Source organism: Musca autumnalis, unplaced genomic scaffold (genome assembly GCF_047663935.1).
Source record: "Musca autumnalis isolate F117 unplaced genomic scaffold, ASM4766393v1 scaffold_3, whole genome shotgun sequence".
NCBI lineage: Eukaryota > Metazoa > Arthropoda > Insecta > Diptera > Muscidae > Musca > Musca autumnalis.
Window position 1 is genome coordinate 74,869,637 of NW_027411866.1, and position 25,979 is coordinate 74,895,615.

General features: G+C 36.5%; 2 protein-coding genes across 5 annotated transcripts in view; one reads left to right on the forward strand and one right to left on the reverse strand.

Annotated features, from left to right (window-relative positions):
• Positions 1–24,047, forward strand: part of kat80 (katanin p80) — a 99,228-nt gene extending 75,181 nt beyond the window's left edge. For 2 of the 4 annotated variants that reach the window (XM_073971752.1, XM_073971753.1), the window contains 7 exons: positions 17,526–17,876; positions 17,945–18,080; positions 18,145–19,368; positions 20,291–20,475; positions 20,554–20,643; positions 20,710–20,784; positions 23,726–24,047. In XM_073971752.1, the coding sequence (XP_073827853.1) occupies positions 17,526–17,876; positions 17,945–18,080; positions 18,145–19,368; positions 20,291–20,475; positions 20,554–20,643; positions 20,710–20,784; positions 23,726–23,960 (2,296 nt within the window). In that variant the 3' untranslated portion in view covers positions 23,961–24,047. Of the gene's footprint in view, positions 1–17,525; positions 17,877–17,944; positions 18,081–18,144; positions 19,369–19,962; positions 20,014–20,290; positions 20,476–20,553; positions 20,644–20,709; positions 20,785–23,725 lie in introns of all 4 variants that reach the window. The other 2 variants (XM_073971751.1, XM_073971754.1) reach the window with 2 other exon arrangements.
• On the reverse strand, positions 4,896–16,512 carry Mfe2 (peroxisomal Multifunctional enzyme type 2). The gene is made up of 3 exons (XM_073971728.1): positions 16,230–16,512; positions 6,227–7,004; positions 4,896–6,166 (listed from the first exon to the last, which is right to left on the reverse strand). Exons 2-3 carry the CDS (start codon positions 6,924–6,926, stop codon positions 5,079–5,081), a joined length of 1,788 nt encoding a protein of 595 aa, XP_073827829.1. The 5' UTR covers positions 6,927–7,004; positions 16,230–16,512; the 3' UTR covers positions 4,896–5,078.
• Positions 24,048–25,979: the final 1,932 nt, after the last annotated feature.

The window sequence follows — 25,979 nt, forward strand, 5'->3', positions numbered from 1 at the left end:
AGCTAGCCAGGCAGCCTGTGACTCCAAGTTGTCTATTAGGTGAATGAGACAGGTCATAATGGGTGATTGCTAGTTTTTTTGGTTGGCTTTTCTTCACTTTTCTTTTTTCTGGTCAACATTAACCGAAAATATACAACAGCAAATTAAAAATTTTAAATGCCCAACACCAAGTTTTGCATGCAACAATCCAGCAGTTTATTGCTACAGTTTTCCCTTTCACGTTTTCCAATGTACTCGTACCTTAGATTATAAAGAGATTATAAAAGTGTAATATTGGTTGGTATCTTGTTGTTTTTATTTTAATGATAATGTGGAAACCGCTCGTTTTCCTTGTTTCGCCAATTTGTTTCGATTATGCATATTTCTCTTTAAACGCTTTAATTGTAATTATTCACACTTATTTTAATGAGATTTTTTGTATTTTAAATAAGGTTTAGCTTTGTCTGGAGATTGTGTGTGGTTTTGTTGTGCCATGGCTTGTGGCATACTTTTAGGCTGAAAAGATTTTTTACTTGTGTTAGACAAAAGAAACGAATTTCATTTGGAATTGCTGTTATTTCATCAACAAATGTTTGGACCTAAATATTTCTTTCGATAATTGAATCCCCAAAGGAAGCTCAAGCTGAAATTAATTACAAATACAAGGGATTAGGAAAAGACAATTGAAAATCATTTGGTAAACTTTGCAATATCCCGAGCGTAGTTGAGCCAAAACTACTCTGGTTCGTCTCAGCTGCGATAGATGGAGGATGTACTCCGAGTACTTTATTCACACTATAATTGCTTAAGGCCTTGGCAACTGCGTCCGTGTGAATGCTATTCAATCCTGCTTGATATGCTTGTTGATCTAGGGGTTCTCTCCTGTATCGTTTAACCTCTCCCTCTAGAGCATGGATATCCTTCCTGATTTCTCTGAATGGGCCGGGCCTACCCACAAGATGGTGATTGGGATGGCTCACACGATAACATCCAAGCAGGTACTGCAACGAAAGCATCTCATTGTGTTGCTTTACAGGAAGAATTTTTGCCTCCTCATGTAGATGGTCCACTGAAGATTTGAGGAGGCACCCTGTCGCTGTTCTCAGGGCGGCATTCTGGCAAGTTTGAATCTTTTTCCAGTTCGAATCACACAATCTCGGGGACCAGACTGGAGCCGTATAGCTTACCACAGACCGACCTATCGCGTTATACGCGGCCAACAAGGTTTATTTATCTGCACCCCAAGTGCTGCCGGCCAGGGACTTGAGGACCTTGTTCCTACTTTTCAACTTGTCGCAGATAGCTGTGGCGTGTGCGCATGACGTGAATGTAGTGTCGAATGTGACCCCTAAAATTTTAGGGCAGTTTGTGGTCGGAATTCTGCTACCGTCGACCACGACATTCAACTCACTCCAAACTGCGCTGTCCATGTGGTGAACAGAGTGGCTGTAGATTTTGTGGGGGAAATCTGCATATTCCTCGAATGGAAAAAGGTGGTAAGATCGGTTAAATAGTTGTTCAGTCTCTCACAGATGTCATCAGGACAGGTACCCGACGCCAGGATCGTGCAATCATCCGCATACGTCACGATCTCAATGCCGTCTGGAGGGGGTGGAATACAGGAGAGGTAGAGGTTAAACAGTTCCGGAGATATCACCCCACCTTGGGGAACTCCCTGTTTCACTCTACGGGGTTTGGACTTCTTATTCCTGAATTCCACGTACGACTGGCGTCCACACATATAGTTGACTATCCAACGTTTCAATCTTGGCCGGAGGGTTGTCTGCTCAATGTCCTCAAACAGCGTGGAGTGTCTGACTGTATCAAAGGCTTTTGATAAGTCAAGCGCCACCATCACTGTTCTATCGCACTGCCGTCTCTGGTTAAGTCATTTACAGATATATGTGGTAATGGCGTGCAGCGCTGTTGTCGTGCTGTGCTGCTTACGGAATCCATGTTGATGATCGGCAACTTGATAGCTATTTCTGATACTGCGGAGGATCAAGGCCTCAAGTGTCTTTGCTACGGGCGACAAAAGCAAATTCGGTCTGTACGATTCACTTTTGCTGGCATCCTTGCCTGGCTTCGGTGGGACCACCCTGCCCATTTTTCAGGCTTCGGGAACAACGAGGGTGGCTAGCGACAAGTTGAAGACTTTGGTGAGATACTCGACTCCCGGCTCATCCAGCTGCTTCAACATTAGCATGGAGATTCCATCAGGGCCCAACGCTTTGGATGATTTAGCGTTCCTGATGGCATTGACAACATCATCCATTGTAAACTGTGGTGGTTCATCCTCGGCAGGAAGAGATCTGATGCGACGTAATACTCTTCTCTTCGCCCTGTCACTCTCGGGATGCTCGACAAACTGTCGATTGAAATTACTTGCGCACCTCTTCGGGTCAGTCAGCGTAACATCGCCAAACGTGACTGAGGTCCTATCTTCCCTTTAAGGGTTCGAGAGTGACTTAACCGTTGCCCACAATTCACCTATACCGGCTCCAATGTTGCAGCTCTTCAGATGATTTAACCACTTATGCTCGCCGACCAGCCTGTTAACTTCCAGTGTCAGCTCCCTGACTCTGGGGTCATTGGGGTTGATACGACGAAGCTCATCACGCTCATTTGCTAATCCCGTCGCCTCTGCTGGGAAATTTGGTCTTACTTCGGGTATTCGACCAGCAGGGATATGGCGAGCGGCTGCAGCAGTGATGATGTCCCGGAACGTCCTTTCCGCTACCCGAACATCAGAAGGATTGGGCAATTCCCTAAAGCGGTGATTGGTGAACTCTCTGAAACTTGGCCAATCAGCTTTTTTATGATTGAAGAACGTGCGGCGTTCAGAGGTGATGAAGTCGGGTGGTCTGCTAATGGAGACAATTATGGGGAGATGGTCTGATCCAAGGGAAATGACGGGTTGCCAGGTAACGTCATTTGTCAGACCAGGTGACACGATGGTTATGTCAGGCGAACTGTGACACTCTCCTCTAATTCTGGTAGGGGCGTCCTCATTGACCGTGCAAAACGTAGAGCTATCAATCTGCTCAGCAAGCGCTGTACCTCTCAGGTCGTTTCCGAGGGCCGAATGCCACACCTCAGTGTGTACATGGAGTTAGTTGAGTAGGTTTGGCAGGGTAATTTAAAAGGTGCCTGTGCCGTTCATGCCCAATAGAAATTCAGACGGCTTCACTATCCCGAGCGTAGATAGTTAAGCCAAAACAATTCTGGTTTGTCGTAGCTGCTAACGCTCCTCAGCTGCGATAGATGGGGGATGATGGCCGAGAACCACATTCACACGATGCTTATTTATGGCATCTGCGACTGCATTCGTGTGAATTCTGTTTAAACATGCTTAATAGGCTTCCTGATCTAAGGCTTCTCTCTTATAACGTTGAACCTCTCTAGATCATTAAGATCCCTCCTCAATTGCTTGAGTGGTGGGAGTCCTATCCACCACATGGTGATTAGGATGGCTCTCACGGTAACACCCGAGCAAATGATGCAACGAAAGCATGCCATTTTATTGCTATACCGGAAGAATCGCTGTCTCCTCATGTGGATATTCTACAGAAGACATGAGCTGCTGTAGTTCTCAAGTCGGCGTTCTGACAGGTTTGAATATTTTTCCATCGCGATGCACTCATATTCGCGGACCATACTGGCGCCGCATAGCTCACCACATGCTGTTGAATGTGACCCCTAAAATTCTGGGGTATTTTGTGGTCGAAATTCTGCTACCATCGACCATGAAATTCAACTCTGTTCACCTCTACCGTCCATGTTGTGAATAGAGTGGCCGAAGATTTAGGCCTGACGACATGATAGTATAATCGTCCGCATACGTTACGATCTCAATGCCGTCTTAAGGGTGTGGAATACAGGAAAGGTAGATTTTAAACAGTTCCGGAGATATAACCCCACTTTGGGGATCACCTTGTTTCACTCTTCGGAGCTCGGACTTCTAGTTCCTGAATTCCACTTGCGACTGGCGTCTACTCATATAATTCATTATCCAACGTTCCAAATTTGGGCGGAGGGTTGTTTGCTCAATGTCCTCAAACAGCGTGGAGTGTCTGACATTATCAAAGGCTTTTGATAAGTCAATCGCCTCCATCACTGTTCTATCACACGTCGGTCTCTGATTGAGTCTAGAACAACCCCTGAGAGGGTCATTCCGATATCGAAGAACCCGCCGCGGTGGGATTGCTTAGGAAAGCTGCTGTGTGCTGCTGGTGCACAGTTACAAAATTCCTTGCCGAGCTGCTGTCCACCACCTCCTACAGCAATTAATTTTGTATTACGAATTTAATATTTTTGTAGTAGTTGCTATTTTAAATAGTTAAGTATATTGTAATGTAAATTACGCTGGCTATGTTTAGTTTATGCGTTATTATGTGTGAAATAAATGAAATGAAATAGGCGTGAGTTTGAAATATTGGGATAGGAAAAAAAGCTAATACAAGAAGTAATACAAGACAAAAGAGTTGTGTGTCTTCGTATCCTTCCGAGTGAAGTGTACACTAAAATTCCTTAATAATTTCCCTAATATATCTGGAGTATTCTGCATCATGCCCCCGCAGTAATTTCTATGAAATGTTTGCTCCTTATATACATTGCTTTAATCTACGTTCTTGGTCAGTACTCCAAAACGGATCAAAGTGTTTTTGTGTTTCTTTATTTTCACCTAAGCTTATCCATTTTTTTCTTTTGGCCATTTGACTATCGCTATAAAATGTTGTTTATTTATAATCCCATCGATTACAATATACACACATCAGAAAACATACCTTTGTACTCACAAATCGTTTTGATTATTCCCCCTCGCTATATTAAGTAATCTTATCGAAGTCGTCAATGCTTAACAACAATCTTCTAGCTTGTTCCTAAAACAAAATATTAAAAGAAATCGCAACTTGTTAAATATTCTAATTACTTATGTATATTTTTCAAATGTAAAAAAAAACAAGCAATAATGGAATTCTTAAAACAGTCTACACACGTTTAAACGTTTAACCATACTCATATATACATACAAAAAATAATGATTCCTTAATTTTAATTTTTTTATTTCCTTCGTTCGGAATTAAAGAATGTCGAATTTACAATTTAGCGGATGTATCCTTAAGATCAACATAGGCACCGGTAATGGCATCCTTGCCAGTTTCAACAATGCTGGTGCGGAAATGAATACGTTTGCCTTCCTTCCACATATCGACCTTCAAGGTTTGACCAGGCAAAACAGTGGAGGCGAAACGGGCCTTAACAGCCTTGAACAAAGAGGAATTGTTGTTGGCATATTGAGCCAAGACAGCACGTACGGAGAAGCCCAAAGTGCAGAGACCGTGCAAAATTGGGACCTTGAAACCAGAAATAGCAGCAAAGTTGGGGTCAATGTGCAAGGGGTTCAAATCACCAGACATGCGGTACAATGCAGCTTGATCTTCATTGGTCTTGTATTGGATGGAGGCGTCAGGGGCACGGTTGGGGGCAGGAACAATTGGTACAACACCTTCAATGGGGGTCTTCTTGCCACCGAATTTACCAGCACCGACAACAAAGATGGAGCTTTGGTTCTTAACCAAAAGGCGGCCATTTTCATCATAGCTGTCACAGTTGGTTACAACAACGGCACCGGAACCCTTGTCCATAACATCGAATACCTTGCCGGTGGTGGTCAATTTGGCACTGGTAGGCATGTCATCACAGATTTCCAAATATTGTTCACCGTGCAAAATGTTGGTAAGGTCAGCTTTACCTTCGGGCAAAGCAGTAGAGACCAAACTGCTGGTCATGCTCAACATAAGACCGGGCATAACAAAGTAAGTTGGAATGGCCGAGAAGTCGGGATCATTTTCGTACAAGAATCTCAAGTCATTGCTGTTCTTGGTGGTGGCACCAACACCCAAAGCATAGACAATCAAGTCCTTGGAACCGTATTTGAAGGTATCTTCGAAATCACTGTTGCCACCTTCCTTGAGTTTTTCCAAAACTTCCAACAAATAACCGGAAGCTTCACTGATGGCGTTCAAGTGTTTGGCTTCGCTCATATCGGTAACCTTGCCCCAGGCCTTTTGGACAGCTTCTAGGCTGATGGTGTCTTGTTCAATGGAAGTACGGAGAACGGTGCCCTTACCACGGACCGAGTGAACCTTGGTGGCCCAACCGGCAGCACTTTCAATGTAGGTACCTGTAATTAAAAAGAAATTTGTTAAAAAGATTTCCAAGACTCGGGAAGTAGTTTACCTACCATTTTCATCACAAGATTCGTGGCACATGTACACAACAACGGGAGCAATCAATTGGGGCTTCAATTCATTGAAAAGCATATCGGGCAAAATGCCCTCAGTCATGCGACTGGCAGCAGTGGGCAAAATGACATTGCAGTGAATGTTGTTCTTGGCACCTTCAATGGCAACGGTATTGGCCAAACCAACCAAACCCATCTTGGCGGCAGAGTAATTGGCCTGGCCGAAGTTACCATACATGCCAGAGTTGGAAGAGGTCATGATGATGCGACCATAGTTTTGTTTCTTCATGTAAGGCCAGGCAGCCTGGGTAACCTTGAAACTACCCTTCAAGTGGACATCATTAACCAAGTTCCAATCTTGTTCGGAGATCTTGACAATACTGCGATCACGCAAAATACCAGCATTGTTGATGATGATATCAACGCGACCATAGGCCTTGATGGCGGTATCAACAACTTTGTCACCATCGACAACAGAGTTGTAATCGGGCACTGCTTCGCCGCCCTTGGCCTTGATTTCGTTGACTACAACATCGGCGGCACGGGTAGAAGCACCTTCACCATTGTGGGTGCCACCCAAATCGTTGACAACAACTTTGGCACCACGAGAAGCCAAAAGCATGGCATATTCACGACCCAAACCGGCACCGGCACCAGTTACAATAGCAACACGTCCATCGAAACGCAATTGATCAGCCATTTTTTCTGTATTATTCTTTTGGATTATTCGCGCTCTGTGTACAACGACGGTCAAACCTGAACTGAGTAAAATCGGTGGCTAGAACGAAAATTAAAAGAAAAATTTCTGTTAATATATTCTAGTTTAATACACTTCTCTATCAAAGTTCAATTCAAAAGTTCTCTTCTATCTTGGGCTAGGTAAATAGAAGTTGCACTTTCCGATAATGAATTTGAATGTAGTGGTGGTGAGTGGTGGTGGTAGTATGGTGAGCGTAGTTCTACAGGGGTTTTGAATTGATAAACGCGATAGAGAAAGGAAAATAATCTACTTTAGATAAGCAGCGAATACCAAGATTGTGGATTCGAGAGTTTGTGGGGCAAAAGTTAAGATATTTTGTTTTGAGAAGTCAAAACAACTGTTCATACACACAGAACTGAATTGTAGTTTGGCTTAATGTTATATGGCGGTTATGAACTTTGGTGGTCTGTGTATGAATGCAAATTTTGATAGAAACAAATGCTATTATTAAAACGACCTCAAATGGGGACGTTTCAGTGATTAGCAACAATGTTGGGGGTCTGATATTATTCTATATTTGTACATATTTTGATAAAAATATTTGGGACAACATCTTCATATTTGTCGTTAACTGAATCATGGCAGGGAAGAATGTGGTACGATATAAAGTTTTGTCTACAATATTTCACTAGGTTAAAGTGCATTTCATACATTTCTCTGTAACCTTCGACAAATTGGTTGTGTTTAAGGCATTATAAAGTTTTCACTTTTAGTAGAATTGTTTGTTTGCAAACATAAGTCGATTAAAACAGATTGAGTACGTTTGAATAAACATTATCAAATCACATAAAAAAAATTTAACCCCCCAGCAAAAGGCCTGATTATGATAATCAGCATTGTATAATAATATATACATACTAAGGAAAAGGGGAAATTGTGGTATAGCTTTAGCTTCACAAGCAATTTCCATACATTCGTTTTTAGAAAGTGGAGGAAATTCTATATCAACAATGTAAAAGAAACGCAGTAAAATTATAAGCTTCGTTAAGAAGAAGAAGGATTGTTTGTTTTTTGGTCTTCTATCTTGAGATGTTATACAATGTGCGCGCGTTACTGGGATTCTATTAGGCTAAGATCAATGTCAAGTTTCTGCTGGTAAAGTAGGAAGATCTAAGAATGAAGCAATCACACGGCAGCGGGTTCTTTCGTACCGGATTGAACCGAAAGCATAGTGTTTCGTCGAGCGTTGGCAGCCAGCATAAAACTTATGATTCTACAAAGGTTTCATGCTGCTACAACAGAAACGAATGAAGATCAGGATGAAAAGGAGTTTGTAAGGCAATTTAGCAAAAGGGTCCAGTCGTGACATGTTCCTAAGTCGCATTCACCAATTCGGTTATTTTTTTAGACATTTTGTTGTATATTTTACTTGCAAAAGTTAAATTTTTGTCCATTTGTTCCTCCTCCTCGAGATGCATTTCTCGTTACGTCCCTGTTTGTATTGACTACATAACGAAAATGCAGACTAAGTTGGATAATAAGCAGCACATATGCTTTGAAACATTTCCAGATCCTGAAAACGAAAATCGTGTACATCTCATTATCATATCGGGTATTTCCTTTAGACCTTAATGTGACTTTTCCTTGTGTTGCTGTGTTAACATGAAATATTCATATAAAATGGTAATTGAAATTACTTTCGGAGCAAGTTAAATGTATGCGCTAAGGTAAGATAAAATTTTATTAAAGTGCAAATTTGTTCTAAATGGCCGGCCTTCGGCTGGGGAAATAAGACTTTCTCCTATAGACAGGTGCGAATTTCGGGCACAGGAAGAAAATATCTTTAAAATTATAATTTTCTTCTATCCAGCCTTTTAAAAAGGGAATTTTCGCAACATCAGAGGCCCATACCTAGGGAAGTATGGACTTCCACAATAAATGTTATATATATTTGTGATTAGGGAGAAGAGAACTACCTGTGACATCTCCTACAAAGATATCCTTGTTTTTCTTCACTTCCTGGACGCGAGAAGTAAATCTAGAACTTGATGTATTCACCAATAATACAAAAATACTGGGAGTAGTTATCGATAATCTCATCCACTTCACGTCACACACCACCTATACGAACCAGAATGTGACAGTCGGGAACAAAGTCCTGAAAGCACTACCTGCTGCTCCTGGACACATTTCTTACAGACATAAATTGAGTCTGAATATTAAATGTATCGGTCCCCCCTCCTTCGTGTACCTTTCATACAAAATTTCAAAACTGTTTGCAAAAGAAGAATTCATCTTCCAATTGTTTTGGAATCTTTTGTAGCAGGTTGTGTTCGCGGTCCTTATTACGACGGTAACATTTTTCGGCCCAAAAGGCTCTACCCAAGCCGGCAGTCGAATGCGAATGTCATCAAGATCGTCTCATATCACTCCGTTAGACTTTTTCCTGTGAGAATATGTAAAGTCAAAATTGTATGCGGATAAAGAAGCTTCGATTTCGGTCTTGGGGGAAAACATAAGACGTGCCATTCGCCAGTTACCAGTCGAAAAGCTTGTTATTAAAAATTGGATTCAACGGATGGACTGTCTGAGACGTAGCCTCGACCAATAGTTGTTAAACATAATCTGCAAAAATAAATGTCATCGAAAGTTCTTTCAAATGATAAAAATTCCCCATTCAATTTGATTTTACTGTGTTTTTTTTTTTTTTCTTTAAAGAAAGTAGGAACCTCTAAATCAGCGGAGACCAACAAAATACAATCAAAACGGAAACGTGTGTGAATGTATAAGTAAAAAAGGAACAACCAAATGATGTTTACCGTTTGTTTTTGTTCACGTACAGTATGCGTGAGGAAGAAAAGCAAAGACAACTCAGTGGGATCGCTGAGTATACTGTCTTTGCAAAAAAGCGCATCCCTGCTCGAAATGGATCACCCTTTATAATTAAACGTAATAATTTACAACACTATTGACAAATGTTTTACAGCCATGAAGAGCCTCAAGTAAAGGTCACTTCAAAATTTGGTTTCAGTCGTGTCTATTTGTCTCCAAAATCAAATGTTCTGTTATGTTTGAAGACTATGTAAAGGAGGAGCTAAAGACCAGTGTTGCCGTTTTGGGCATTTCGGCCCAAATTTGGGCCGAATAAAAAATAATTTTTAATTTTGGGCCGATGGGCGGCCCAAATCCATTTTGGGCCGTTTTCATGCTAATAATTTTAAACAATATTTTATAAAATATCAAATATTAGTCTTTGGGCTATGGTTAGGTAGGAAAACGTAAAATAAAGCAATTTGGTGGCATTAAAAATATAATTTTCACATTAAAACTTAATGCCAAGAAGATCCTCCTAGTAGTTTAATTGTCACTTTTAAGTTTTAGTTACTCGGGTTTTGAAATATATTTTTTGTGATACTTAAGTATTTGGTAAAGATTCATGCATTGTGTTCATAACTCTAAAGCCACACGCTGAAACTTTCATACGAAACTTTCCCATTATTTTGGCGTTTATGAAATTACGGTATTGGGGAACTCGACTTAAGAACGCCAAAATAATGGGAAAGTTTCGTGTGAAAGTTTCACCGTGTGGCTTTAGAGTAAATAAAAAAAGTTCATAATAAATTGGTGGCAACGGAATCATGCCAAGCTAAGGTGTTTTTTTCTCTTTTTTTGACATATATTTTACCTATAATTAACAACCTTAAGAATGAATTTCAAGCAGATAGTTCTGGTTTTATAAAAAAATAAATAAAAAAGAGCATCAATATTTTGACATTGACTACAAAAATAAATCGTACCAGCTCGAAACTTCATAAACTTTTGTAGGCACAAAACAGACAATTACATTTATGCACTCTTAGTTAACAGAAAATGAAAATTTTGAAATAAAATTTGCTGTTTTGGAGTTTTATATTTATTTACTAGATCAAAATAATAAGAGAATAGACTATAAAATACCCCCTTTATTACAACTCTTCTTTTGTTATAGTTTGGATTTTGCGTACAGATTTATGCGTTTCGGCTAACTTAAAACTGAAAGTAATGATTAAAATTGAAGGAGGGCCCACTTTGTATTAACGTTTAGTGTGAAAATTAAATTTTTAATGCATGCAAATTGGTTTCTTTTGCGTTTTCAAATCCATCCAATAGTAAAAGAAAGGATGTAATAATGGCCCTTAAACTACTAAATACAATAACTCCATATAAGGTAAACTCAAATGAAGTTTTGCCTATTATGAACCAGGTATTACTTTTTCCCAGACTTGTAGAATGTGACCCCGATTTAATAGCACTGTGAACCGAAATTTTGGGGGGTGGAAAATTCTTTTTGGGGATGAAAGCTCTTGGTGAGTATATACAGAACCCAGAAGGACAGATCCGCCGTGAGTCGAACTTTTGAGATATGGCGTGTTGAATATTTTGCTGGAGACCCTATAAGCCCTAAGATATTATCGTTATATCTTTGTCCGCTGATGTTTTAGCTTATTTTTGAGATCACATTTCTTCAACCAAATCAAATGAGGATTATTTTCGTAGAGCATTTTGACCTTCTATTTCGCTTCCTTCAATGTCCTTTTCGTCCTTTATTTTAAGAGCCGCTATAAAAGTACCACAAGATGACGTTTTTCAGCTTCGAAATGTTCTGCAAAAATGTCGGCCAGAAAATTTTAGGTACGGCTCTCATTGACAAGAAATCGACTTTGTCGCGTTTTCATAGTCATTTTTTACATTTACCCCTGTTTGCTCAGAAAAAACTGTGTTTTGTGTTTTTGTATGTTCTGTAACTAATATACAAAAAACAAAATATATTCTTTTTCTGAACAAAAACAGGGTAAATGCACAAAAAGAACCACGAAAACGCGACAAAATCGATTTGTTGTCAATGAGAGCCGTACCTAAAATTTTCCGACATTTTTGCAGAACATTTCGAAGCTAAAAAACGTCATCTTGTGGTACTTTATAGCGGCTCTAAAAAACCTCATCTTGTGGTACTTTATAGCGGCTCTCATTTGATTTGGACATTGAAGGAAGCGAGATAGAAGGCCAAAATACTCTACGAAAATAATCCTCATTTGATTTGGCTGGAGAAATGTGATCTTAAAAATAAGCTAAAACATCAGCGGACAAAGATATAACAGCAATATCTGTGGGCTTATAGGGTCTCCAGCAAAATATTCATCACGCCATATCTCAAAAGTTCGACTCACGGCGGATCTGTCCTTTTGGGTTCTGTATATACTCACCAAGAGCTTTCATCCCCAAAAGGAATTTTCCACCCCCCAGACTTTGAGCTCCATTTTGTTGCACAGTGTAGTAACAGATTGGAATTTGCTAAGACTCGGTGAAACTATACTTTCTTTCATCTCAAAGAACACATCTTATAATAACTTTAGAATTTTTGCTGTTGAAAAATAGTGCATATTCTTGAGGTAAATAATGGCTATCTGCGAAACCATCTTTTTGTAAAAGCGTTATGAGAAATACATATATATTTTTTTGTTTTAATTTTTAATGTTGGGCCGTTTTAGGTCGTTTTGGGCCATTTTTAGGAAAAATTTGGGCCGGAAAATTTTTTTCGGGCGGCAACACTGCTAAAGACTGGACTATGAAACATCCAAACTATGTTCAGAATCTTACAGATTTACGGGGGAGGGCTTAAAAGCAACTGTTTATCGTTGTATTTGGAACCGTTTTGGCCCTATGGGCTAGGTACTGTGTTTAATTTAATTTTAATTTAATTTATTTATTTCAAGATTGGTAACCAAGCCAAAAAGGCCGTATATGTTACAAAAACAAACTTAACACAAACTACACTCAAATCTTATATTAGAACTTAAATCTAATAAATACATAATAATGCAAAAAAAAAAAAAAAAATATTTTCCTAAAAAAAGACACACGAAAATGCTGACTACTCATAAAAAAAGAATACAAACATTACAATTTTCATAACATAATATTACAAATTACATCATATTACAAATTTTAACAAAAATAAATTAATTATTAAAGAAAATACAAAATGGACCAAAAGAAAACAGTATTTCATTAACCCAGCTATGCAAAGTAGATATAACGAACACAAAATAAAACGATCTCATTCAGACATCATGAGACTGAGCATATATATACAATTTCCGTTTGAAGGAACACAGAGAACAGTCAAACCCTTTAAGAGAAGGTGGCAATTTATTAAATGTACGGGCTATTCTTACTAAGAATGATTTCTCTAAAAGTGGTGTAATTCTAGGTAAAATAATTTGAACATTTCTCCACGATCTTCCAAATGAAAACAATTCAACGATGCACAACGGAATCTTCAATTTGATTATCTTATAAAAAAACAGAAAACTTCTAATGTTAACAAAATTCTTAAAACTACAACCAAGAAAAGTTTCGACATAAGACGAAACATGCTGTCGCCAACCAATAGAATAAACGTATCGCATGACTCTATTCAACAACAAACGTAATGTACGGAGAACATAACCACAAGTACCACTACACACCTCAAGGCCATACAAAAAAATAGGCATAATCAGCGCATGTACCACACGCACTTTAATAGTACGAGGCAAGACAACATCCAACGTGTATAACTTTCGTAACACAAAGTTTACCTTGGACACAACAGAATTCACATGCGCCTCAAAACTTAAATTATTATCAACAATAACACCCAGACAATTAATCTTATTAACAACATCTATAACCTCATTATAGATGGAAATAGAAATTGATCCTTCAGGAATATTGCCAAAATACATTGCCTTTGTTTTATTTGTATTGACACTCAGGCCACTCACAGACAACCAGTCAACCAACATACTAACAGTAAAGTTAATAGTGTTTTGTAGAACATCCAAAAAAACGAAATCTCCAAGAAATAACAATTGCACATCATCAGCGAATGCAAAAGACAAACAACTACGACTGGCAATACAACTAAACAAGTCATTAATGTACATAATGAATAAAAGCGGACCCAGGACAGAACCTTGCGGTACACCACTACTCACAGATAAAACACTAGACCTAAAATCATTACTACTAACATATTGTTTCCTACCACAAAGATATGAGTACAAAAGTCTACAAGCAGAAGACGAGAATTTGAAATTGTTAAAAAGCTTTTCAGTCAGGATGGCGTGGTTAATTCTGTCGAAGGCTTTTACAAGGTCTAGCGACAAAAGAACACAACAACCACCATCACTGACTTTTTTCCTTACATTTTCAGTTAGGCCAACAAGTAATGAAGTGGTGCTGCGACTGCAACGAAAGCCAAACTGACTCTCGTGCAAAAGAGAGGAATCATCCAAGTACGCAACCGTTTGTTTTTTCATTACATTCTCGACCAACTTCGACAAAATCGGCATGATCGATATTGGCCTCAAGTCAGCAGAACTGCTACTCTTTGGAATCGGCACAATCTTTGCCACCTTCCAATCTGCAGGAAACAACGAAGTAGTAAGAACAGTATTAACAATGTGAACAACATATACACAGACATAGGGAAACATAAGCTTCAAAAACTTCAACTTAAATCCATCAGAGCCAACAGCTGTTGATTTAATAGCTCCAAAAGCTTCAACAACCTCATCAACACTAACATTACGGAAACTAAAACCTTCACAAACGCCTTCAGGGATACATGGAGGACGAATATCACTATGAGACTGATTACGCACAAATTCATTATCCAGATGCTCAGCATCATCTGCATTAAAAACAGCCTTATCAGCATCATCCATCACTCCATTACTCCTCAGAATCGACCACATTTGCTTACTTGATTCACAACAAAAAAGTCTCTTATGAGCTAACACCTTAAACCTCCTTACTACACGTTTTGCCTTATTGCGTAATTTGCAAAAACTTCTCCAATTTACATCACTTCTATCATTTAAAAACACCTTGTAGGCAAGATCTCTTAGGGACAAACTATATCGAATTTCCGGCGTCTTGTACCAGTCATCACAGTTTAGCTTAACTGGACGTTTTTTAACGGGAAATACAGAATGTACTAACCGAAGGTTGTCATTTAAAATTCGGAGTTGAGAATCAACATTATTTGTATTAAAAACATCACTGAAATTACACAGCGACATAGTTTCTAAAAAACAGAAGAATCTAGTGCATCGTAATCCGTATACTCGTAAAATGCTTTCCGACTAGAGGTATAAACTTGGAGAGACACAAAAATGAACGCATGACACACCTGGACAAGCAAACTGATTACTACATTGTAACAAATTCGGACACGACAGCAAAAAATAATCCAACAAAGATGTAGAATTATGAGCTACATCATAATGTGTCGGAATGGAATTGTGGACAATACTCAAATTCATCCTATTACAAACATTTCTAACAAGCATACTCTTTGACATATCAAATAAGTTATTATTGAAGTCACCCACAATAATCACATCGGTATATCTCACAATAATATCACTAAAATAAATTTAAAAAAATGTGCACCTTAAGAAAGCCACATTCCCAATTCTATAAAAAATATATTGAAATTCGTACAGCATTAAGTGCGTTACAAATCAGATGTTTGGAGATAGTGCTGGTGTTCGACAGGGATTAAAGGCATTTTCATTTGAACAGAAACAAAAAGCGAACTGTAAATTAATTTCCAAGCCTTTGAATGAAATACGCTCTAAATTATGTGCTTATAAATGCCACCGTTACTATTGATTTTCCAGCCTATTCCTTTGTACGTAATTATATTCCATTAAACTTACCATACCTGTTATGGTGTTAAAACAGACATCTAAAGTCATAATTGGCTGGATAAAATATGAGGCATTTCAGGATTAAACGTCCAAAGGATCTAAAGGAATTGTTCAGCCAACATTTTAACTACATATATACCTGTTATAACTCATTTACATCCAATGCGTTTGAATGAAAACGCATATTTTTGGTTGCAGTGCAAATTAGTTCGTTCCATAGTTCAAAATAGCTTGAACCAAAAGTGCCATTTAACATTGGATTTGTTAAACACTTCTGGGTATGTATTAGTAAGCGGCAATAAACTTTACAAACTTGAACTTTGCACGAATAGCGACTAGGGGAAAATAAAATATTAGGTAAAAATTTTACACAATGGCCAGGCCGGACATGGTGTCACTTTAATCTACCAAAAACACAATAAAATTTAACAAAATTGCTAACATAAATACAAATATCTTTCTCAGAACACACCCAGAAATGTTTACTTTTTCGCAACCAAAAAAAAAGTTTTCATACACCTATGGTCAGCTTATAGTAGACTTTCGCTGTTTCAGAACTTACCAAGTTTATTGTTTAATCTTTAATCCAAATCTATTTTGTTCTATCTTTAGACAATTATTAGGCGATAATATTTTAGCTTTCTTTTATTATAATCTCAGTTTTTTGCTATTTGTTTGCTGGTGATTTTGCAATTTTGTCCAACAACTTGGAAACGACGACTGTCGGCTACAACGAAGAAGAGATAACAACCAACGACAACAAGTGAAAAACATGAATGCCTGTCTGCAGCTGGGGATATTGAGTCGAAAGTACAACGAATTGAATAGAAAAACATGGAACAAATGATAATTTGACATTTTGTTTTGTTACCACATACATACCATATCGTTTGTTATCGATAGTTACATTTGTTATCGTTTAATGGTGGAATTTGGGTTGTTGAACAAGATGTTTTAATTTGGGTGCTTGTCTAAACTCATTTTCGATAACATAGAAAATAAATCGATAACGATACTGCTTTATGTTGAGACAACAAAGTGCTTGGATTATGCAACAGATGTCGCACAAAAGGCTGTTGTGTGGAGTCGCCGTTGGAAAGCAACTGACAGATATAATTGGTTGCTTATTAGAATGAATCGTCCTAGAACAATTCTGCCAACAATCTGGATCTGGGAAGAATATACTGCTTCCACAAAACATCTTATGTTGGTTGAATGTTTGTCTGGGAAGTTGAAGAGGTGAAGTGCATTGTGCGGACCTGTACCGCAAGCTGGTCCAATAAGAACTGAGAATGCGATAGGTGGGAGAAGAACTCAGTTGACGCCATTTAAACAAATATTGTTTATGGATCTGGGTAAATGAAATTCTGTGGGTAAAATACAGGGTAGTTATAGGTTATCACTACTTCTTGGGTTATTCCCTGTTTCAATATACTGAGTTTTGGATGATTACGACTCGATGATTGAGTGGCATTTGAAACGTCAGTTAACGATTGGTAAACTCTTTGAATTTTGGCCTGTTGACCTTCTCGTGATTTATAAAAGTGTGACTTACAAAGATTACTGGTATACACATTTTTAGATTCTTGCAGGTTTTAGAACAGACATTGATGGTCTGTTCCAGAACTGCAAGAATCTGCTTAATTCTACTATTTTTTTTTCGATCACATAAAGGAAAAATGGAACAGAGCATGAATTTCAAAGTTTTCAGCAGTTTTTCACATTTTTTGCAAGTTTAGAACTGTCCACTCTCTTCTGAGCTTTTAGAAATAAGTTAATATTTTCATTTGATTGTTTTCTCCTTCAACTTATACTTCCAAAATCTCTTTATAACTTATTTTCATTCATCTTCTTTCAGACTATGGGATGTACGAAATCAAAATAGTTGCATGAAAATCTATCGTGGCCATATTGCACATGTCAACTCTGTGAAATTTTCTCCAGATGGCCTGTGGATTGCATCGGCCGGAACAGAGGGCTCCGTCATTATATGGGACATTAGGAAAAGTAAAGAAATTATGGAGATTTGTGATAAACCAGCTGGTGCTGCAATCACTTGTATACAATTTCATCCATTTGAATTTTTATTGGCTGTGGGTCGTGTTGATGGTACCGTTAATATTTACGATTTGGAGACACAATTGTGTGTTACACGGACAGATGCTACAAGTTTATTTTATGGTCATCCCATTAAGTGTATTACATTTAGGTGAGTAACAAATAGCTCAGGACACTCATTGGAAGTAATTTTTAATTTTGTTTGCACTTCATTTTTAGTGATAATGGCGAATGTTTGTTTGTGGGTACAGCGGCAGCCATATCGATTATTGGTTGGGAACCAGATCGTGAATTTGATCACATACAATCTGCCTGGACGGCATTGGGTGATATGAAAATTGTTAATCGAAGATTGGTAAGTTGCATTGAGAATTTTAGTGTGGACCTTTTTATTCTAATTTCTCGTGTTTCTTTTTTAGATTTGTGGTTCCTATGAACAGGAGTATGTTAGCATTGATGCCTTGAGCGTCAATCGTGTATTTCCATTCTATAATCCATCCAATAATACAGCACCTGCCTTTAGTCATAACTCCACCACGCGTAAAAGTTTCTCACGTGGAAATCAAAAGTTGCGCCTATCCATTGGTGGATCAAAGCAGTCACGTTTGGTTGAAGAGAATGAAGACAATCGTAGTCCCAGTTTAGATGGTCACTCTTCACCCAACCTTAGTCTAGAGTTGGTAGATGAAAATCCACTTGATAGCGCCATACATCCGCCGCCCATGCCGCCCAATTTAAATACCCATCCACTTAACAATGGTCATGGCAATATACCAGTGAATAGTAATTTTAACAATTACGAAAACAGTTTCGCCTCAGCAATGACTACTAGTAGTACCAGCGTTAACATAAACATACCAATGAAAAAGATTACATCGCCACCGTATCATTACCCGTCCATAGCCTCAAGTACGGCCTATAGTAGTTTGGGAGTTTTAAATTATGATGGTGGTCCATCTTCGCTTAAAATGCCCGGAGAACGTGGTGATTATTATAGTAAATATGACAACTTCACAGATCCCTTCAATCAGGACAGTGAAATTAATTTCAATGAAAGTTTCGCGCCTGTCATCAATAATTACGATAATACGGAAATGCTTGAAGATTTTCCCATAAATCAAGGCTCAACAATACCACCTGCAACAAATAATTCATCATCATCATCGACCTCATCGTCGGCGGCAGCAGCGTCATTTAATGGACCAACAAACGGTGCCAGCAGTAATTCGGTGAGTTCCACAACAAATTCAACACATTTTGTCCATCCACCACCCAAAACGGCCAAACCAACAGCAAAAACAACATCACACATAACAAAACGTACCGCACAAGTGTCGAGTGGCGGTATTAAAACAAGTGCATCGTCGACATTTCAACAACGCAACAAATTGTCACAAGTGTCGTCGGTTAGCACAACAGAACTGCACAAAATGGATGATAATATGCTTATCAAGAAATCCGCCTCATCACACATTGTTGTAAATAAGAGCAAGGCACATGTGAATAAAGAGAATGCACGCAATAAAAATATCACAGTGCAAATAATCACAAAGCCACCGACACGTTCACGTACATCGTTGGAATTGAGATCACCACAGAAACAGAATCAGAATGCTGGGGGTCCCGGACAAAGACATACACAAGTAAGTTCAACGTTTGGATTTTTGTTTTATTTGTATTTTTTGTTGTTGTGGGTTTTGGGTAGTATTCCAAAAAGACAGGATTAAACGTTTTTGTTTTAATTTTTTTTTTTTGTATTTATAGAATGGTAATTGGAGTGGGTGGAATGTAACGGAACTAGAATCGTCAACTTCAAAAATTATTTTTTAGTTATGACATTCCTTAAGTAAATAAACTATATGCAGAGATTCGCAGCCACTTTATTACATTCCACCCATGTCTGTTCCAGAAACTGCAAGAATCTTCTATTTTTTTCTTTATGATACCGAACAAATCGTAAAAATTAGTAGATTCAGACTCTTTTAGTTCTGGAACATTTGTGTATTGTCATAAAATACTCAATCTTCATTCAAAAAAAAAAAAAAAAAAAAAAAAAAAAAAAAAAAAAAAATAAATAAAATAATATCAAATAAATAAAAAAATAAATAAATGAAGATTAGTACTCTTTGTTTGGGATTTCAAAAGATTTTGGATTAAGTGGTATTTTATATGTTTTTGCTAATTATTCTATTATTATTATTTTTTGCTTTTCTCTTTTTTCTTTATATATTTTACAGCGCATTTCTAGCTACACCATGGAAAGTAGTACTAGCAATGGCTCGGCAAATGTGTGTACCTATTTTGTATATCCATTTATTAATAACAAAACAATTTGTATAATGTCTTTTGTTGTTTTGTCTTGTATCCCTGTAGAAGTCAAGCCGCAATCATAGCCTCCCTTCTTGAATAGCCCTGTTGTATGTAATGTAGTAGTGCATGTTGTTATTGTTGTTTTGTGTAGTTTGCTATTCAATTTGGGTGTTTACTGGTTTATGGCCTCCACCTCCCTCATTTTGTATTGTAATTCATTTTTATATATTCTTTTGTGCGCCTCCATTTTTACAGATTCCCATTAGTTATAGAGCAGATCCATCATTGATGACCCATTCGGGTTTCGGTAGTCAAAAAAGCTTTAATAATCGCATGGACGATGTACCAGAAATTGAAATGCTCTCAGCCACACATGAACAAGTCTATCAGGAGTTAAGTAATCGTAATGCCACCCTGCAGATCATTAGGAATTCAACAAGGTAAGCAGAGGAAGAAGGAAAAACGTTGTGTTATATGGTGCATATTAATAATTAATTAATCTAATATTACATTTCCAGATCTCACGATGTTCTTTCCGCCCTTCGACAGGCCATTAAAATGGGCCGTACAATTTTTGTAGATCTTCTAGGAGCTATATTGGAAAAAACGTAATATTTCTTACGAAAAGCATTTAACTTCAAACTATTTCACTTTTTCACTCTTCTTTTTTTCAGATCATCATGGAATTTAGATTTGTGTATTTTATTATTACCGGAAATATATGAACTCCTGCAAAGTCAACATAAATTGTGAGTATATCATGTGAGGTTATGAGTTAGGCTTAAACGCAAATTAGTAAATAAATTCATTATTTTGGACAAAAATTACTAAAAAAATAGTTTAGGTTATGTATACGATGCTCTATTATAAAGACTACGTGCTCTATGCTATAAATACATACACACATAGTCAAGTCAAAATAGACATTGAAATAGCAAAAATTCCCACAAAGCTGAATTTTGATGGAGAGCTAGGGTTCGCCATTAGAAGCATAGGGTTAAAAGCAAATTAGTAAATAAATTCATTTTTTTGGACAAAAATTACTAAAAAAATAGTTTAGGTTATGTATACGATGCTCGATTATAAAGACTACGTGCTCTATGCTATAAATACATACATACATACATAGTCAAGTCAAAATAGACATTGAAATAGCAAAAATTCCCACAAAGCTGAATTTTGATGGAGAGCTAGGGTTCGCCAATAGGAGCAATGCCCAAAAGACCCCATCAATCCCATGTGTGCAAAAACAGTTATTACGTTTTCGGATTTTTTCTTGAAAACCGTGGGTCTAATCAAAAAGTGACCAGAGCAATTATTGTAGACAGAAAAATTCTCTACAAGATTGATATTTATAATTGTTTTCCTAGATATAGCGGTTCTAAAAAACACATCATTTATATGCATTTATAAGGGAAATTCGCACATATTCAGTTAAAACGGAGTAACCGGGACTGTCCCCCCAAAAAATATATGTTTCCTTGAAGATCGAAATTATATCTATCTTTAAAAAAATCCAAAAAATCGGATCGGGTTTAGTAGAGTTATTCCACGGGAACGATCCCACTGAAAACTCTCCGATGGCAAAAGTAGAGTTTGTTGCGTTGATTACGGAAATGTATAATTTTCATGGGTGGCGGATCCGGTTCGCGGGTTATTTGACCCCAAAGGCCAGATATAGAACCGGTTAGACCCGGTACTACTGAACCGATTACTGCGAAGTGGGTATCGTCTTACTTCTTCACATGTGTAATTTGACACTTGTATAACGATATCTCAAGAATGGTGACTCGTATTGAAAAGTCATAAAGATTTTTCTTGTGAACCTACAACAATTTTTAAACCTAAAACTTTTTATTTATTCTATTTTTGATAAGGGTCACCGTTTTTGAGAAAAATCTGAGAAAAAAACTCAATAAGGCCTCCAAAAAATGACCTTTGACCCTGAATAACTTCTTTGCAACATGGGATCTGTTGGGACTTTCCACCAAAAATTCAGCTTTGTGGAAATTTTTGCTATTTCCCCCATATACGCATGTCTATTTTGACTGGACTAACAAAAGTATTTTTCTACAAAATTCCCGAAAGGACAATGAGTACACGCCGATTCATATTCGCTCAATAATATGGGACCTAGCTTTTTATGCAAGAAAATAAGTAAATTTTCATTGGTGAACTTTTTTCTATATGGGAAATGTTCATTGGTGAACTTTTTTCTATATAGAAAAATGCTCATGTGTGATTTTTTTTCTATAGAAAAATGTTGATTTGTGTACTTTTTCCTATAGTAAAATATTGATCGGTGAATTTTTTTCTATAGAAAATTGTGATTGGTAAACTTTTTTCTATAGAAAAATGTTGATTGGTGAACTTATTTTATAGAAACAAGTTGAACTTTTTTCTTCAGACAACTGTTCATTGGTAAATTTTTATTATAGAAAAATGTTCATTGTTGAGCTTTTTCTATAGAAAAAAGTTCTTTATTGAACTTTTTCTATAGAAAATGTTCATTGCTGTACTTTTTTTGTTGAATTTTTTCCATAGAAAAATGTTCATTGTTGAACTTTTTCTATAGAAAAATGTTCATTGTTGAACTTTTTCTATAGAAAAATGTTCATTGTTGAACTTTTTCTATAGAAAAATGTTCATTGTTGAACTTTTTCTATAGAAAAATGTTCATTGTTGAACTTTTTCTATAGAAAAATGTTCATTGTTGAACTTTTTCTATAGAAAAATGTTCATTGTTGAACTTTTTCTATAGAAAAATGTTCATTGTTGAACTTTTTCTATAGAAAATGGTCGTTTTCGTATAGCCCCCATATAAAGTGACGCGTGACGCGTCGTTGTTTTAAGGAATTTTTAAGATATTTGTCCCATTTTACACCAAATCGGTTGTAATTTGGTGTTTTTGTGTTTCCAGAGGCTAAAAAACATTTCTACCAAGGTTTGTTTATATGTTTTGGTATAGCCCCCATATAACGCCCCATATATAGTACGCGTCACTTTACGATGTTTTGAATGTATTAGTCTCATTTGACCTCAAAATCGGTTGTAACTTTGTATTTTGTGTTTCCAGAGGCTAAGAAACATTTCTACCATAAAATGTTTACATAGGTCCACGTTTTGATATAGCACCCATAGGACGATACCTCCCGATTTTCGGTATTTTGACGGTTTTAGCCTCATTATTACACCGAAATGGCTGAAATTTGGTATTTAGTCTTCGCTGGGTGTATAAAACTTTCTCCCGTAAATTTGTCGCTACAGGTCCACGCCTTAGTATAGCCCCCATAGAACGGTACCTCCTGATTTTCGGTATTTTGAAGCATGTGACCTCAATATCCCACCGAAGTGACTGAAATTTGCTTGTTAGTCTTCGTTAAGGGTATACAACTTTCCACCTGAAATTTGTCGGTATAGGTCCACTCCCTCATTTAGCCCCCATAGGACGACATCTCCCAATTTTCGGTATATTTGGAATTCACTTCAATACAGTTCATGGTGGAGGGTATAAAAAGTTCGGCCCGGCCGAACTTAACGCTTTTCTTACTTGTTTACATATGGGTTGTCACTTTGCATATACATTTTGTATTTAAAAAGTGAAAACCCATATGTTAAAAACATATCGTGTAAAGTACATATTAGCTATTTTTTATTAATAAACATTTTCTTTTGTTTTCTATCTTCCAGTCACTATACACGGGCTTGTGATACGCTGCGTGTTATACTATCAAATTTCTTGCCAATAATTCAGGATAACCTAGACCCGTGGGTAAATGGTTTGGGCGTTGACGTCAGTCGAGAGGAACGTCATCGTAAATGTTTAGAATGTCAACGGTGGCTATTGCAAATACGCAATTTGCCCGAAAGTAATCATTTTGGCAGCACACTAACACAGCTACAGAATATGATTGTTAATATTTAAAAACATCAGTTGCATCGCCTCTGACGGCTCACAATCACACAGCACACAACAGCAAACCAAACGAGAATGCCTCCCGAAAAAAAGAAACACATGTATTTTTTCTCTGTATCCATAACGTTATACATAATTTTTAAATTATATTTTTTCCTTAAATTATTAGATTACATTTTATAGTTATAACCTTTGTAACCCCCTTAACATCCTTCCTTCCCCCCACAAACTAAACTGTTTGGCTTTAAAAAATATGTTTAAAACTCTTTTTTTTCTCCCTCCTTTTATATTTATTTATGATTTATATATTTTTAGTTCTATTATTATTATTTTTGTTAATTTATTATTAAACATTTTTTCATAATTCTATAAAGATAATACAAACAAAAACAAATCATTTTTTTAATTTTAAAATAATTTTAATACTATTTAATTTTAAAAATATGACCTAACTTTCATATAATTCGTTTTGAGTAGCTGCAGGCAGCCGAAATTTTCTGTTTTGCTCTGCTTTAATTTTTTTCACAGTTTTTGTTTTTTTATGAATGTCTTGAGAGAGAATACAGTAGTAGATCACTCTGCTACTATTCCCTACCATAAGTGGATCCATTTCTTAACAATTAAACCTTATACCTATGTAAACATCCTCTTGTAAGTGTTTATCTTCTTTGGGTCTATATATAATTTTAGTGCCCCCTTTGATGTCCACTTGTAAGAAGTTATATTGTAATTAAACTGATCTGATTTTATATCACACCAAAACTAATTTTATGTAGATTTGGTTTTTAATTATAGTTAATTTATAGTTTTAACAAATTTTATGATCTTAACAAAGTTTTTAGTTTTATGTTTTTGTCTTTTATTTTTGTTCTTTTAAGTGAAATATATAGTCCCAAATTAATAGCACTATGTACGTATGTAACTAACAATAAGTTGAATATTGAATTAATCTAATTGATTTTTAAGCATTGCGTATAATTTAATTTGTATGTGTGAGATGTAATTTTATAATACATATTGACAATTTTAAAAGTCCTTTTCTTTTGATACATTTCAATTATTTGCGTATTGATAAAATACCGACAAATAAGTGGGGTTCTACAGAAAAACGGTAAAAGTTTCTTAAAGAAATGTGGTTAGCAAAAAACTCTTCTCTACAGAAAACAGATATTTCCTGGACATTTTTTGCAAAGTTTATTTTCTACAGAAAAGTTTTCATTGATGATTTTTTTCCACAAATAAATGGAAATAATAAATAATAATGAAATATGTCTAAATACAAATTTTTATTTGTGAAATATGTACGTTGATGAATGAACCTTTTCTAAAGAAAATGTCCAATGGTTAAATTTATCCATTGACTATGAATTTTTCTAAAGAAACATTTTTATTGGTTAACTTTTTCTATAAAAAATGTGCAAGTAGAACTTTTTCTATAGAAAAATGTTCATTGGAGAACTTTTTCTATAGAAAAATATTCACTCAATTGTAAAATGTGCATTGGCGAACATTTTCTATAGAAAACTTATCATTGGTGACTTTTTTTATATAGAAAAACGTTGATTGTAGAACCTTTTCTATACAAAAATATCCATTGGTGAACTCTTTCTACAAAAAATGTTCATTGGTGAACCCTTTCTATAGAAAAATATTCATTGGTGAAGTTTTTCAATTGAAAAATGTGCATTGGTGAAATTTTCTATAGAAAAATATTCATTGGTGAATTTTTTATATAGAAAAATGTTCATTGGTTAACGTTTTCTATAGAAAAATGTTCATTAGTGAACTTTTTCTTATTCACCAGTGTTACTTTTTCTATAAAAAGAGTTCACCAGAAAACATTTTACTCCAGGAATAGTTTACCAGCAGACATATTTTCTATAGAAAAATTCACCATTTTAAATTTTTATATAGAAAAAGTTACGCGTTTACATTTTTTCTATAGAAGAAGTTCATCAGTGATCATTCTTTATAGTATAAAAGTTCATGAGTTGATATTTTTCTATAGAAAAACTTCATCAGTGGACA